The sequence below is a fragment of the Bombina bombina genome, chromosome 4, assembly GCF_027579735.1.
Source record: "Bombina bombina isolate aBomBom1 chromosome 4, aBomBom1.pri, whole genome shotgun sequence".
Classification (NCBI taxonomy): Eukaryota; Metazoa; Chordata; class Amphibia; order Anura; family Bombinatoridae; genus Bombina; species Bombina bombina.
In genome coordinates this window covers 1,070,913,256-1,070,931,099 of record NC_069502.1, presented here as the reverse complement: position 1 = coordinate 1,070,931,099, position 17,844 = coordinate 1,070,913,256, and the positions used below count along the sequence as shown (strand labels likewise).

The 17,844-nt window shown below is 39.6% G+C and overlaps 1 protein-coding gene across 1 annotated transcript in view; it reads right to left on the bottom strand.

Annotated features, from left to right (window-relative positions):
• The window catches only part of PPP1R21 (protein phosphatase 1 regulatory subunit 21), a 557,069-nt gene that overhangs the window by 394,251 nt on the left and 144,974 nt on the right, over positions 1-17,844 (bottom strand). The window contains exon 7 of the mRNA XM_053712717.1: positions 2,006-2,100. Within this exon, the coding sequence (XP_053568692.1) occupies positions 2,006-2,100 (95 nt within the window). The remainder of the gene's footprint in view (positions 1-2,005; positions 2,101-17,844) is intronic.

The following is a 17,844-nucleotide window of genomic DNA, read 5'->3' as shown; positions in this document are numbered from 1 at the left end:
TGTAACTAGCGCTAATTTTGAAAAAAAGTGGTTTGGAAATAGCAAAAGTGCTACTTGTAATTATTGCCTATAACTTGCAAAAAAAGCAAAGAACATGTAAACATTGGGTATTTCTAAACTCAGGACAAAATATAGAAACTATTTAGCATAGGTGTTTTTTAGTGGTTGTAGATGTGTAACAGATTTTGGGGGTCAAATTTCGAAAAACTGCGTTTTTTTCCATTTTTTCCTCATATTTTATAATTTTTTTTATAGTAAATTATAAGATATGATGAAAATAATGGTATCTTTAGAAAGCCCATTTAATGGCGAGAAAAACGGTATATAATATGTGTGGGTACAGTAAATGAGTATGAGGAAAATTACAGCTAAACACAAAACACCGCAGAAATGTAAAAATAGCCTTGGTCCCAAACGGACAGAAAATGGAAAAGTGCTGTGGTCATTAAGGGGTTAATGTAACTGTGTAAAGGAGGCCGAAACAATCATCTTGGGTTGCAACTTCCCTTGTTCAGAGGAGAAGTCCCTGGTATTTCGGGGCTGGACTGACCATTTTAGGCAGGATCAGACTGCCTAAAATGGTCTGTCCAGCCCCGAAATACCAGGGAATTCTCACCTTGGGTAACTGGGCCATAGAACAAGTCCCTGAGCTGTTGCTCATTCCTGGCAGACTGCTTCTCTTTCTGTATGTATTTGTATTTTAACCCTGGGAAAAGTCTCCCTAAGGGTGATGGTGGAAACCAGACGTGGACTCCTGATCTCAGTGAATCTCTTATGTAATGAAGGCAACCCACTGACAAGCAGCCAATCACATTGCCTCATCTGATATGTTCAGCTATTTCCCAGTAGGGCAATGGTGCTCCTGAGACTAAATATGTTTAGCCTTTAACAAAGAGAACAAAGAAAATCTGATAAAATGCCATACTTTATATAAATCATGAAATATTAATTGTGGCTTTAGTGACCCTTTAAGAAAAGGAACAGTTTACTTTTTCAAAACGTATCCATGTCTTCTGAGGCCAAATATTAATAATATACTTCAAGCCAGACAAATGCTAAAGACTATGTGCCTAATGAGAACTAGGCTAAGAAAAACTTTTTTGAAAAAAATACTGCAATATGCTTTACAGAAAATGCATGAATCATATAATCTAACTAAAAATAAATTAAACTAAAATGGGGATGCAAGACTATTTGATTTTCCTTTTGCACCTGCATTATCTACATGTAGATCTAATGTAACAACTAAACAATCCCCAACTGTTTACCCTCAGTTCTCCAAAAGATACACGCTATCATTATATCCTACAAAACCATCTTTTTTTAAAGTGGGATTTTTTTTTTTAAGTAGAACAAAAACACACAGCGTATCATTTGCACAGAAGGTGTTATGCAAACACAATATTGTACAGGATTAAGCCATGGTTTTACTGCAAGATAAAGTCTGTGCATATAATTATATAAACAAAAAAATGACAGGTTTTGTAAGCAAGTTTTTTTTTTTTACTGCTATTTATTCATTTTCTTTGCAAATCTCTTTAAGGCTGATATAGACCCCCACGTATATAAACATTACTTAGATCCCTTTAATTATACACTGACATAACTTCAATTCAAAATCTATTATCATAAATAAGCATCATAAAAATTCCAATCCCTATATAGAAAATATTTAAAAACGTTAATGTACAAAGTGCATATTATATGAGATTATATATTATTTATATATTATTTTTTTTAAAAAAAAGCATACTTTACCAGAGAACTCGACGAAATAAGACTCATAGAAAGAAACAAGCTACATTTTTTTGTGTGCAGGAATCAGAATAGGAATTTGAATTGAAATAGCTCCAGTGAGTTTACAAGAGGCAATGCAGAATAAAAAAAAAAAAGACAACATAATTTAAATCCTTTTCTATACGTGGTAAAGCTGTGATTCTAAACTTAGCAATGAAAACGTTTATGCATTCACATACACTTCATGATCAGAGAAAAATATACTTACTGGTATCATTGAATGGTAATTTTTCATTGATGACACTCAAAGATTCATCTAATCTTCCACTCAAATCTGCGTGAAGTGTCTTAAGCTGATTCTGGCTGAGGAGTTGGAAAATGATTGTTACATTTATTTGATTAAATATAGCATGCACTTTAGTTAGCTAACTGCCTAGATAGTCTACTCTTGTATAGTGTAATACGGACACTACCTGATTATTAAAAGGATATTCAAATAAAAAAATACATACAGGTACAAAACCCTTTATCCAAACTGCTTGAGGAAGTGGACATTTTGGATTTCAGAATAGTTTGTATTTTAGAATTTGCGTCAGATTTGTATATTTGCATCTTTAAAATGGGACAGCTGGGAGAGGGGATAAGTCCCGTATATAAACAATATCTTATGTCATTTAGGCAATATTTACATGTCATAACACAGCTTATACATGCAACCTAAAGGTAGTTTAGGTGGGGAAAAGTTTAGTAATTTTCTATAAAAAAAAATATTAATCAAAAAGTCTGAATTTCAATATAATTCTGGAATTCCAGATTTGGGGATTTGTACCTGTATGCATATGAAAGCGAACTGTTTATTTATATATATATTACAATGTACTCACATATCCATACCAGCAGCACTTGAAATATTAAAATGACCTTTATTTCATTGCAGCAGGGTCACATACATAGTTCTCTCAAACCCCCACTGAAAGGTTGATTTCTGCTATTGGATCTTGTTTACATAGCTTTTCTATAGCTAATACTGCTGTATGAACATTTTAATAATAGGTAGTGATTTCAAAAGACAAAAAGAAGATATTTCAAATGATAAAATAAAAATATAAGATTGTCATTTGTAAACTATTTAACATACCAGAGCTAAAGAATTTTGAGGCGCTATACAAATAAAGGCTAATAATAATAATACTCCAGCAGGTAATTGAGAACACATTAAAGTGGATAAAATATTACAGTACGATACCCCATTAAGTTAAATCTGTTCATTTTAAACTCCACTAATTGGTGGGCAGTGACACATCCCATAAGCACAAAAACAAATATTGCTTTCTTTCTTCAACACAGGAATATCATAACACATTGCAATACATTATTTATGAAACATTATATTGTTTCTTCATTTTATTAATCATACTGAAACATTTGTCTTCCTTAGTTTTGTTTTTTCTTATTATTTAATATAATATTTATAATTTATATGTTCTTAAAGGGTCATAAAACCCAACATTTCTCTTTCATAAATTCAGATAGCGAATACAATTAATAATAATAAAAAAAAACTTTCCATTGTACTTCTAGGATCAAATTTGCTCCATTCTATTAGGATCCCTTGTTGAAGGAGCAGCAATGCACTAATGGGAGCTAGCTGAACACAACGGGTGAGCCAATGACAGGAGGCATATGTTTAGCCACCAATCAGCAGCTAGCTCCCAGTAATGCATTGCTGCTTCTGAGTCAAAGATAATGAGGCAAATTAGATAACAGAAGTAAATTTGAGATAAGTTTAAAAGTGCATGCTCTGTCTGAATTACGAAAGAAATATTTGAGGCTTCGTATCCCTTTTAAGGACTTCTTGTTCCCACCAGCCGGTTCTAAACTCTACAATCTATAAATGAATAGACGCTACATAGTAATTAGATAATGGTTGTGTTCAGCTCCAATCAGATAGTTTAAATTCTTTTAAAATATTATACATCTATACCAACACAGACTGCACAAGTTTAAAGACCTATATAAGTAAAACATAAAATGACAGCAAGACTCGAGGTGTAGAGAGAATTTTTTTCTTTATATTTAACCAGACATTGATCACCAACCCAGGCATCTTTGTTATGCCTGTGCAGAAATAATCAGCCTTGCAAATGAATGTAAAATATCTCTAGTGAATCCAAAATGTGTTGTATTATCATCATCATTATTATCTACAAATACTGTAGTACTGAGTATAGGGTACATGACACTGACTCAAAGTACAAAAGCATAATTTATGTAAGAACTTACCTGATAAATTAATTTCTTTCATATTGGCAAGAGTCCATGAGCTAGTGACGTATGAGATATACAATCCTACCAGGAGGGGCAAAGTTTCCCAAACCTCAAAATGCCTATAAATACACCCCTCACCACACCCACAATTCAGTTTAATGAATAGCCAAGAAGTGGGGTGATAAAGAAAGGAGTAAAAAGCATCAACGAAGGAATTTGGAAATAATTGTGCTTTATACAAAAAAATCCATAAAAAGGGTGGGCCTCATGGACTCTTGCCAATATGAAAGAAATGAATTTATCAGGGAAGTTTCTTACATAAATTATGTTTTTCTTTCATGTAATTGGCAAGAGTCCATGAGCTAGTGACGTATGGGAACTCCACTCAAGAGTCACTAGAGAGGGAGGGATAAAAAAAGAATTTATGCTTACCTGAAAAATTACTTTCTCTTGTGGTGTATCCAGTCCACGGATTCATACTTTACTTGTGGGATATTCTCCTTCCCTACAGGAAGTGGCAAAGCTGCACCCCCCAGTCATTCGACCGAAGGTTAGGAAGAAAAAGGAGAAACCATAGGGTGCAGTGGTGACTGTAGTTTAAACTAAAAATCTATCTGACTAATAGCCAGGGCGGGCCGTGAACTGGATACACCGCAAGAGAAAGTAATTTATCAGGTAAGCATAATTCTGTTTTCTCTTGTAAGGTGTATCCAGTCCACGGATTCATCCTTTACTTGTGGGGATACCAATAACAAAAGCTTTAGGACACGGATGAAGGGAGGGGAACAAGACAGGTACCTTAACGGAAGGCACCACTGCTTGCAAAACCTTTCTCCCAAAAATAGCCTCCGAAGAAGCAAAAGTATCGAATTTGTAAAATTTGGAAAAAGTATGCAGTGAAGACCAAGTCGCTGCCTTACAAATCTGTTCAACAGAAGCCTCATTTTTAAAAGCCCATGTGGAAGCCACTGCTCTGGTAGAGTGAGCAGTAACAGTTTCAGGAGGCTGCTGGCCAGCAGTCTCATAGGCCAAACGGATGATGCGTTTCAGCCAAAAGGAAAGAGGTAGCAGTCGCTTTCTGACCTCTCCTCTTACCAGAATAGATAACAAACACAGGAAGATGTTTGTCTGAAATCCTTAGTTGCTTGTAAATAGAACTTTAAAGCACGAACTACATCAAGATTGTGTAACAGGCGTTCCTTCTTCGAAGAAGGATTAGGACACAGAGAAGGAACGACTATTTCCTGGTTAATATTCTTGTTAGAAACAACTTTAGGGGAGAAAACCAGGTTTGGTACGCAAAACTACCTTATCTGCGTGGAACACCAGGTAAGGTGAATCATACTGCAAGGCAGATAATTCTGAAACTCTTCGAGCAGAAGAGATAGCCACCAAAAACAAAACTTTTCAAGATAACAACTTAATATCTATGGAATGTAAGGGTTCAAACGGAACCCCTTGAAGAATTGAAAGAACTAGATTTAGACTCCATGGCGGAGCCACTGGTTTATAAACAGGCTTGATTCTGACTAAACGCTTGAACGTCTGGTACCTCTGCCAGACGCTTGTGTAGAAGGATAGACAGAGCAGATATCTGTCCTTTTAAGGAACTAGCTGACAATCCTTTCTCCAATCCGTCTTGGAGGAAAGACAATATCCTAGGAATCCTAATCTTACCCCATGAGTAACCCTTGGATTCACACCAACAAAGATATTTCCGCCATATTTTATGGTATATTTTCCTGGTGACAGGCTTTCTAGCCTAAAACAGAGTATCTATAACTGACTCATAGAAACCACGCTTTGATAGAATTAAGCGTTCAATCTCCAGGCAGTCAGACGCAGAGAAATTAGATTTGGATGCTTGAACGGACCCTGTATTAGAAGATCCTGCCTCATTGGCAATGTCCATGATGGGACAGATGACATGTCCACTAGGTCTGCATACCAAGTCCTGCATGGCCACGCAGGCGCTATCAGAAACACTGAGGCCTTCTCCTGCTTGATTCTGGTGACCAGACGAGAGAGAAGAGGAAACGGTGGAAAAACATAAGCCAGATTGAAGGACCAAGGCGCTGCTAGAGCATCTATCAATACCGCCTTGGGATCCCGGGGCCCTAGACCCATAGAGAGGAAGTTTGGCGTTCTGACGGGGCGCCATCAGATCCAACTCCGGGGTGCCCCATAGCTGAGTCAGCTGGGCAAATACCTCCGGGTGGAGTTCCCACTCCCCCGGGTGAAAAGTCTGACGACTTAGAAAATCCGCCTCCCAGTTGTCTACTCCTGGGGTTTAATTGCTGAAAGATGGCAGGAGTGATCCTCCGCCCACCTGATTATTTTAGTTACTTCCGTCATCGCTAGGGAACTCTTTGTTCCCCCCTGATGATTGACGTAAGCTACAGTCGTGATGTTGTCCGACTGAAATCTGATGAATTTGGCCGCAGCTAGTTGAGGCCATGCCTGAAGAGCGTTGAATATCGCCCTCAGTTCCAGAATGTTTATCGGGAGAAGAGTTTCTTCCCGAGACCATAAGCCCTGAGCTTTCAGGGAGTCCCAGACCGCACCCCAGCCCAACAGACTGGCGTCGGTCGTTACAATGATCCACTCTGGTCTGCGGAAACATATTCCCTGAGACAGGTGATCCTGAGACAACCACCAGAGAAGAGAATCTCTGGTCTCCTGGTCCAACTGAATTTGAGGAGACAAATCTACATAATCCCCATTGCACTGTTTGAGCATGCATAGTTGCAGTGGTCTGAGGTGAATCCGAGCAAAAGGGACTATGTCCATTGCTGCTAAAATTAATCCGATTGTCTCCATGCACTGAGCCACAGATGGCCGGGGAATGGAATGAAGAGCTCGGCAAGTAGTTAAGAGTTTTAATTTTCTGACCTCCGTCAGAAATATTTTCATTTCTACCGAGTCTATAAGAGTCCCTAGGAAGGGAACCCTTGTGAGAGGGGAAAGAGAACTCTTTTTGATGTTCACCTTCCACCCATGAGACCTCAGAAAGGCCAAAACAATCTCCGTGTGAGACTTGGCTCTTTGGAAAGACGGCGCCTGAATTAAGATGTCGTCAAGGTAAGGCGCCACAGCTATGCCCCGCGGTCTTAGAACCGCCAGAAGGGACCCTAGCACCTTTGTGAAAATTCTGGGAGCAGTGGCCAACCCGAAAGGAAGAGCCACGAACTGATAATGCTTGTCCAGAAAAGCTGGTGATGATCTTTGTGGATAGGAATATGTACATACGCATCCTTTAGATCCACGGTAGTCATAAATTGACCCTCCTGGATCATTGGTAATATTGTCCGAATGGTCTCCATCTTGAATGATGGGACTCTGAGGAATTTGTTTAGAATTTTGAGATCCAGGATTGGTCTGAAAGTTCCTTCTTTTTTGGGAACCACAAACAGGTTTGAGTAAAACCCTAGTCCTTGTTCTACAATTGGAACTGGGTGGATCATTCCCATTGTATGTAGATCTTCTACACAGCGTAAAAACGCCTCTTTCTTTGTCTGATCTGTAGACAGACGAGAAATGTGGAATCTTCCCATTGGAGGAGAGTCCTTTAATTCTAGAAGGTATCCCTGGGCTACAATCTCTAATGCCCAAGGATCGTGTACATCTCTTGCCCAGGCCTGAGCAAAGAGAGAGAGTCTGCCCCCTACTAGATCCGGTCCCAGATCGGGGGCTACCCCTTCATGGTGTCTTAGTGGCAGCTGCAGGCTGTTTACCCTTATTCCAGCCCTGGTAAGGTTTCCAGGTTGCCTTGGGCTGTGAAGCGTTACCCTCTTGCTTTGCAGCCGGAGAGGATGAAGCGGGGCCGTTCCTGAAATTGCAAAAGGAACTAAAATTAGCTTTGTTCTTTGTCTTAAAGGGCTTGTCCTGAGGGAGAGCATGGCCTTTTCCCCCGGTGATATCTGAAATAATCTCTTTCAATTCAGGCCCAAAGAGGGTCTTTCCTTTGAAAGGAATGTTCAAAAGCTTGGATTTAGACAACACATCGGCCGACCAGGACTTTAGCCATAGCGCCCTGCGTGCCAAAATGGCGAAACCTGAATTTTTCGCTGCTAACTTAGCTATTTGGAAAGTGGCGTCAGTGATAAAAGAATTAGCTAGCTTTAGAGCCTTAATTCTATCCATAATTTCCTCATATGAGGTCTCCGTCTGGAGCGAGTCTTCCAGCGCCTCAAACCAGAAAGCAGCTGCAGTAGTTACAGGAATAATGCAGGCAATAGGTTGGAGAAGAAAACCTTGTTGAACAAAAATTTTCTTAAGTAAACCCTCTAATTTTTTATCCATAGGGTCTTTAAAAGCACAACTGTCTTCAATTGGTATGGTTGTGCGCTTAGCAAGTGTAGAAACAGCCCCCTCCACCTTAGGGACCGTCTGCCACGAGTCCTGCATGGTGTCAGATATGGGGAACATTTTCTTAAAAACAGGAGGGGGGACAAAAGGGACACCTGGTCTGTCCCACTCCCTAGTAACGATATCCGCAATCCTCTTAGGGACCGGAAACGCAGCAGTGTAAACCAGGACCTCTAAGTACTTGTCCATTTTACACAATTTCTCTGGGACCACCAAAGGGTCGCAGTCATCCAGAGTAGCTAATACCTCCCTGAGCAACACGCGGAGGTGTTCTAGTTTAAATTTAAAAGCCAATGTATCTGAATCTGTCTGAGGAGGAACCTTTCCTGAATCAGAAACTTCTCCCTCAGACATCAAATCCCTCGCTCCCACGTCAGAGCGTTGTGAGGGTATATCAGATACAGCTACCAAAGCGTCAGAATGCTCATAATCTGTTCTTAAAATGGAGCTATCACGCTTTGCAGGTAACACGGGCAGTTTAGATAAGAAAGCTGCAAGAGAATTATCCATGACTGCCGCTAAGTCTTGTAATGTAAAAGGGTTAGACGCACTAGAGGTACTAGGCATCGCTTGAGCGGGCGTAACTGGTTGTGACACTTGGGGAGAAGCAGACGGGCTACCCTCGTTACCTTCAGTCTGAGAATCATCTTGGGCCACATTCTTAAGTGCAACAATATGATCTTTAAAGTGTATAGACATATCAGTACAAGTGGGACACATTCTGAGAGGGGGTTCCACCATGGCTTCTAAACACATTGAACAAGGATTTTCCCTAGTGTCAGACATGTTTAACAGACTAGTAGAGTACACAAACAGGCTGGAAATCACTTTAATCAAATAGAAAACACAATTTGAAAAAAACATTACTGTGCCTTTAAGAGATAAAAAGAGCACACAATTTTACAAAACAGTGAAAATGCAGCAATCCTTCTGAAATTTTCACAGTATGTAGCTAAACCCTTAATAAGATTGCACCACAAGTTTCAAAACGATTAACCCCTTAATGCCCAAACCGGAGCAGCCTAAAACCAACACCCGGTTAAATTACTACAGCACTTTGCCACAGCCTTGCTGTGGCCCTACCTGCCCTTAGGGATCAGATTTGGGGGAATATAGCTTCTTTTAGGCCCTCAAACATCAGCAGGACCCTCCATGTGAAGCAGCATGAACTTTTCTGCAATTCAAACTGCGCATCTGAGGCGCGAAATTAGGCCCCTCCCACTCTACTCCGGAGCTGAGGCGCCTAGTATATCACTCCTAAGTGACTAAAAAACAGCCATGTGGGTAATAACCCCAGAAAGAACCCAAAGGAGCTTTCAAAAGTGTCTTGCAAACGATATTTTCCTTAGCTAAACAATCGATTGCCCTATTAAGTGTCAACCAGCATAATTAGCCCTATAATGTAAGCATTCAATTCCTTACTAAGTCTGTGAACATAGCTTACCCTCCCCTCATGGGGATAATGTCAGTCTCTTCTAGCATTATCTCAGTCTTGTCTAGAAATAAATGACTGAACATACCTTATTGCAGATCACCCTGCAAACTGTTCCCCCCAACTGAAATTTTCTGGTACTCCTCAGTCCTGTGTGGGAACAGCAGTGGATTTTAGTTACAACATGCTAAAATCATTTTCCTCTCAGCAGAAATCTTCATCACTTTTCTGCTAGAGAGTGAATAGTACAAACCGGTACCATTTAAAATAACAAACTTTTGATTGAAGATAATAAAAACTACAATTCTAACACCACATTCACTTTACCCTCCCGTAGAGAGACCCTAGTGCTTAGAGCCGGCAAAGAGAATGACTGTGGGGTGGAGCTATATGGACAGCTCTGCTGTGTGCTCTCTTTGCCACTTCCTGTAGGGAAGGAGAATATCCCACAAGTAAAGGATGAATCCGTGGACTGGATACACCTTACAAGAGAAAATAAACAGCCATTTCTCGCTGAAAAAACATAAATTTATGTAAGAACTTACCTGATAAATTAATTTCTTTCATATTGTCAAGAGTCCATGAGCTAGTGACGTATGGGATATACATTCCTACCAGGAGGGGCAAAGTTTCCCAAATCTCAAAATGCCTATAAACACACCCCTCACCACACCCACAATTCAGTTTAACGAATAGCCAAGAAGTGGGGTGATAAGAAAGGAGCGAAAGCATCAAACAAGGAATTGGAATAAATGTGCTTTATACAAAAAAATCATAACCACCACAAAAAGGGTGGGCCTCATGGACTCTTGCCAATATGAAAGAAATGAATTTATCAGGTAAGTTCTTACATAAATTATGTTTTCTTTCATGTAATTGGCAAGAGTCCATGAGCTAGTGACGTATGGGATAGCAGATACCCAAAATGTGGAACTTCCACGCAAGAGTCACTAGAGAGGGAGGGATAAAATAAAGACAGCCAATTCCGCTGAAAAAAATAATCCACAACCCAAATCAAAAAGTTTTAATCTTATAATGAAAAAAACTGAAATTATAAGCAGAAGAATCAAACTGAAACAGCTGCCTGAAGTACTTTTCTACCAAAAACTGCTTCTGAAGAAGAAAAAACATCAAAATGGTAGAATTTAGTAAAAGTATGCAAAGAAGACCAAGTTGCTGCTTTGCAAATCTGATTTACAGAAGCTTCATTCCTAAAAGCCCAGGAAGTAGAAACTGACCTAGAAGAATGAGCCGTAATCTTTTGAGGCGGGGATTTACCCGACTCCACATAAGCATGATGAATCAAAGACTTTAACCAAGACGCCAAAGAAATGGCAGAAGCCTTCTGACCTTTCCTAGAAACAGAAAAGATAACAAATAGACTAGAAGTCTTTCTGAAATCTTTAGTAGCTTCAACATAATATTTCAAAGCTCTTACTACATCCAAAGAATGTAAAGATCTCTCCAGAGAATTCTTAGGAATAGGACACAATGAAGGGACAATAATTTCTCTACTAATGTTGTTAGAATTCACAACTTTAGGTAAAAATGTAAATGAAGTCCGCAACACCGCCTTATCCTGATGAAAAATCAGAAAAGGAGATTCACAAGAAAGAGCAGATAACTCAAACTCTTCTAGCAGAAGAGATGGCCAAAAGGAACAAAACTTTCCAAGAAAGTAATTGAATATCCAGAGAATGCATAGGTTCAAACGGAGGAGCCTGTAAAGCCCTCAGAACCAAATTAAGACTCCAAGGAGGAGAGATTGACTTAATGACAGGCTTGATACGAACCAAAGGCTGTACAAAACAATGAATATCAGGATGATTAGCAATCTTTCTGTGAAAAAGAACAGAAAGAGCAGATATTTGCCCTTTCAAAGAACTTGCAGACAAACCCTTATCCAAACCATCCTGAAGAAACTGTAAAATTCTAGGAATTCTAAAAGAATGCCAAGAGAATTTATGAGAAGAACACCAAGAAATGTAAGTCTTCCAAACTCGGTAATAAATCTTTCTAGACATAGATTTATGAGCCTGTAACATAGTATTAATCACTGAGTCAGAGAAACCTCTAAGACTAAGTATCAAGCGTTCAATCTCCATACCTTCAAATTTAATGATTTGAGATCCTGATGGAAAAATGGGCCTTGAGATAGAAGGTCTGGCCTTAACGGAAGTGTCCAAGGTTGGCAACTGGCCATCCGAACGAGATCCGCATACCAAAACCTGTGTGGCCATGCTATAGCCACCAGCAGTACAAACTAACGCTCCATTAGGATTTTGGAAATCACTTTTGGAAGAAGAACTAGAGGCGGAAAGATATAAGCAGGTTGATAATTCCAGGGAAGTGACAACGCGTCCACCGCTTCTGCCTGAGGATCCCTGGATCTGGACAGATACCTGGGAAGTTTCTTGTTTAGATGAGAAGCCATCAGATCTATTTCTGGAAGTCCCCAGACTTGAACAATCTGAAGAAATACCTCTGGGTGAAGAGACCATTCCCCAGAAGTAACGTCTTGCAACTGAGATAATCCGCTTCCCAATTGTCTATACCTGGGATGTGAACCGCAGAGATTAGACAGGAGCTGGATTTCGCCCATACAAGTATCCGAGATACTTCTTTCATAGCCTGAGGACTGTGAGTTCCACCTTGATGATTGACATATGCCACGGTTGTGACATTGTCTGTCTGAAAACAAATAAATGATTCTCTCTTCAGAAGAGGCCAGCTCTGAAAATCGCACGGAGTTCCAAAATGTTGATTGGTAATCTCGCCTCCTGAGATTCCCAAACCCCCTGCGCTGTCAGAGATCCCCATACAGCTCCCCAACCTGAAAGACTCGCATCTGTTGAGATCACAGTCCAGGTTGGACGAACAAAAGAGGCCCCTTGAATTAAACGATGGTGATCCAACCACCAAGTCAGAGAAGATCGAACATTGGGATTTAAGGATATTAATTGTGATATCTTTGTATAATCCCTGCACCATTGGTTCAGTATACAAAGCTGGAGAGGTCTCATGTGAAAACGAGCAAAGGGGATCGCGTCCGATGCAGCAGTCATGAGACCTAGAATTTCCATGCACAAAGCTACCGAAGGGAATGATTGAGACTGAAGGTTTCGACAGGCTAAAATCAATTTCAGACGTCTCTTTTCTGTTAGAGACAAAGTCATGGACACTGAATCTATTTGGAAACCCAAAAAGGTTACCCTTGACTGAGGAATCAAGGAACTCTTTGGTAAATTGATCCTCCAACCATGTCTTTGAAGAAACAACACAAGTTGATTCGTATGAGATTCTGCAGAATGTAAAGACTGAGCAAGTACCAAGATATTGTCCAAATAAGGAAATACCGCAATACCCTATTCTCTGATTACAGAGAGAAGGGCACCGAGAACATTTGAAAAGATCCTTGGAGCTGTTGCTAGGCCAAAAGGAAGAGCAACAAACTGGTAATGCTTGTCTAGAAAAGAGAATCTCAGGAACTGATAGTGGTCTGGATGAATTGGAATATGAAGATATGCATCCTGTAAGTCTATTGTAGACATATAATGCCCTTGCTGAACAAAAGGCAGAATAATCCTTATAGTCACCATTTTGAATGTTGGTATCCTTACATAACGATTCAATATTTTTAGATCCAGAACTGGTCTGAAAGAATTCTCCTTCTTTGGTACAATGAACAGATTTGAATAAAACCCCAGACCCCGTTCCAGATCTGGAACTGGCACAATTACCCCAGCCGACTACAGGTCTGAAACACATTTCAGAAACGACTGAGACTTTACTGGGTTTACTGGAATGCGTGAGAGGAAAAATCTTCTCACAGGCGGTCTTACCTTGAAACCTATTCTGTACCCTTGAGAAACAATGTTCTAAATCCAAAGATTTTGAGTCGAATTGATCCAAACATCTTTGAAAAATCGTAACCTGCCCCCTACCAGCTGTACTGGAATGAGGGCCACACCTTCATGTGGATTTGGGAGCTGGTTTTGACTTTCTAAAAGGCTTGGATTTATTCCAGACTGGAGAAGCTCCCTTCCCCCCAGTAACAGTTGAAATTATTGAATCCAACTGAGAACCAAATAATTTATTACCTTGGAAAGAAAGAGAAAGCAACTTTGACTTAGAAGTCATATCTGCATTTTGAAAAATCAGAAAAGGAGATTCACAAGAAAGAGCAGATAGCTCAGAAACTCTTCTAGCAGAAGAGATGGCCAAAAGGAACAACACTTTCCAAGAAAGTAGTTTAATGTCCAAAGAATGCATAGGCTCAAACGGAGGGACCTGTAACGCCTTCAAAACCAAATTAAGACTCGGAGGAGAAATTGATTTAATGACGGGCTTAATACGAACTAAAGGCTGTACAAAACAGTGAATATCATGAAGTTTAGCAATCTTTCTGTGAAATAAAACAGAAAGAGCAGAGATTTGTCCCTTCAAGGAACTTGCAGACAAACCCTTATCCAAACCATCCTGAAGAAACTGTAGAATTCTAGGAATTCTAAAAGAATGCCAAGAGAATTTATGAGAAGAACACCAGGAAATGTAGGTCTTCCAAACTCGATAATAAATCTTTCTAGAGACAGATTTACGAGCTTGTAACATAGTATTAATCACTGAGTCAGAAAAAACCTCTATGACTTAGTACTAAACGTTCAATTTCCATACCTTCAAAGTTAATGATTTGAGATCCTGATGGAAAAACGGACCTTGAGACAGTAAGTCCGGCCTTAACGGAAGAGGCCAAGGTTGGCAACTGGACATCCGAACAAGATCTGCATACCAAAACCTGTGTGGCCATGCTGGAGCCACCAGCAAAACAAACGATTGTTCCATGATGATTTTGGATATCACTCTTGGAAGAAGAACTAGAAGCGGGAAAATGTAAGCAGGATGATAACACCAAGGAAGTGTCAGCGCATCCACTGCCTCCGCCTGAACATCCCTAGACCTGGACAGGTATCTGGGAAGTTTCTTGTTTAGATGAGAGGTCATGAGATCTATCTCTGGAAGACCCCACATCTGAACAATCTGAGAAAACACATCTGGATGGAGAGACCACTCCCCTGAATGTAAAGTCTGACGGCTGAGATAATCCGCCTCCCAATTGTCTACACCTGGGATATGCACCGCAGAGATTAGACAGGAGCTGGATTCCACCCAAGCAAGTATCCAAGATACTTCTTTCATAGCTTGGGGACTGTGAGTCCCACCCTGATGATTGACATATGCCACAGTTGTGATATTGTCTGTCTGAAAGCAAATGAACGCTTCTCTCTTCAACAGAGGCCAAAACTGAAGAGCTCTGAGAATTGCACGGAGTTCTAAAATATTGATTGGTAATCTCGCCTCTTGAGATTTCCAAACCCCTTGTGCTGTCAGAGATCCCCAACCTGAAAGACTTGCGTCTATAGTGATCACAGTCCAGGTTGGCCGAACAAAGGAAGCCCCTTGAACTAAACGCTGGTGATTTAACCACCACGTCAGAGAGTGTCGAACATTGGTATTTAAGGATATTAACTGTGATATATTTGTATAATCCCTGCACCATTGATTCAGCATACAAAGCTGGAGAGGTCTCGTGTGAAAACAAGCAAAAGGAATCGCGTCCGATGCTGCAGTCATGAGGTCTAAAACTTCCATGCACATAGCCACTGAAGGGAATGACTGAGACTGAAGGTGCCGACAGGCTGCAACCAATTTCAAACGTCTCTTGTCTGTTAGAGACAGAGTCATGACACTGAATCTATCTGGAAACCTAAAAAGGTGACCCTTGTCTGAGGAATCAAGGAACTTTTTGGTAAATTGATTCTCCAACCATGTTCTTGAAGAAACACTAGTTGATTTGTGTGAGATTCTGCAGAACGTAAAGACTGAGCTAGTACCAATATATCGTCCAAATAAGGAAACACCGCAATACCCTGCTCTCTGATTACAGAGAGTAGGGCACCTAGAACTTTTGAAAAGAATCTTGGAGCTATTGCTAGGCCAAATGGAAGAGCAACAAATTGGTAATGCTTGTCTAGAAAAGAGAATCTCAGGAACTGATAATGTTCTGGATGAATCGGAATATGAAGGTATGCATCCTGCAAGTCTATTGTGGACATATAATGTCCTTGCTGAACAAAAGGCAGAATAGTCCTTATAGTCACCATCTTGAAAATTGGTACTCTTACATAACGATTCAAAATTTTCAGATCCAGAACGGGTCTGAATGAATTTTCCTTCTATGGGACAATGAATCGATTTCAATAAAACCCTAGACCTTGTTCCTGAAAAGGAACCGGCATGATTACCCCTGAAGACTCCAGGTCTGAAACACACTTCAGGAAAGCCTGAGCTTTTACTGGATTTACTGGGATACGTGAGAGAAAACTTCTTCTCACAGGAGGTCTTACTCTGAATCCTATTCGATACCCTTGAGAGACAATGCTCTGAATCCATTGATTTTGGACAGAATTTATCCAAAGATCATTGAAAAACCTTAATCTGCCCCCTACCAGCTGAACTGGAATGAGGGCCGCACCTTCATGCGGACTTGGGGGCTGACTTCGGTTTTTTAAAAGGCTTGGATTTATTCCAATTTGAGGAAGGCTTCCAATTGGAAACAGATTCCTTGGGGGAAGGATTAGATTTTTGTTCCTTATTTTGACGAAAAAAACGAAAACGGTTAGAAGCCTTAGATTTACCCTTAGGTTTTTTTATCCTGAGGCAGAAAAAAAAACTTTTCTTCCAGTAACAGTTGAACTAATAGAATCCAACTGAGAACCAAATAAATTATTACCTTGGAAAGAAAGAGATAATAATCTAGACTTAGATGTCATATCAGCATTCCAAGATATAAGCCATAAAGCTCTTCTAGCTAAAATAGCTAAAGACATGGATCTAACATGAAATTTTGATAATATCAAAAATGGCATCACAAATAAAATGATTAGCATGTTGCAGTAAGCGAACAATGCTAGATATGTCTCCAACCAAAAAGTTGATGCAGCCGCAACATCAGCCAAAGAAATTGCAGGTCTGTGAAGATGACCTGAATATAAATAGGCTTTCCTTAGATAGGATTCAAGTTTCCTATCTAAAGGATCTTTAAAAGAAGTACTATCTACCATAGGAATAGTGGTACGTTTAGCAAGAGTAGAAATAGCCCCATCAACTTTGGGGATCTTTTCCCAAAACTCTATAGAAATTGCTGGTAAAGGATACAATTTTTTAAACCTTGAAGAAGGAATAAAAGGAGTAACTGGCTTATTCCATTCCTTAGAAATCATATCAGAAATAGCATCAGGAATAGGAAAAACCTCTGGAGTAATCACAGGAGGTTTAAAAACAGCATTTAAACGTTTACTAGTCTTAATATCAAGAGGACTAGCTTCCTCAATATCCAAAGTAATTAACACTTCTTTCAACAAAGAACGAATATACTCTATTTTAAACAAATAAGTAGATTTGTCAGTGTCAATATCTGAGGAGGGATCTTCTGAATCAGATAGATCCTCATCAGAGGAGGATAAATCATTATGTTGTCGGTCATTTGAAATTTCATCCACTTTATGAGAAGTTTTAAAGACCTTTTACGTTTATTAGAAGGCGGAAATGCAGACAAAGCCTTCTGAATAGAATCAGTAACAAATTCTTTAAAATTCATAGGTATATCATGTACATTAGAAGTTGAAGGAACTGCAACTGGCAATGTACTATTACTGATGGATACATTCTCTGCATAAAGTTTATCATGACAACTATTACAAATGACTTTCGGAGATATAATTTTCACAATCTTACAACAAATGCACTTAGCTTTGGTAGAACCGATGTCAAGCATCTTGCAAAATGTAAAAGAAAAAACAACATATAAAGCAAAATTATCAATTTCCTTATATGACAGTTTCAGGAATGGGAAAAAATGCAAACAGCATAGCCCTCTGACATAGAGAAAGGCATGAGGCAAACAGCAAACGGGGTAAAAAATGAATTAAAAATTTGGCGCTAAGTATGACGCACAACGTAAGAGAACATTTTTTGTCTCC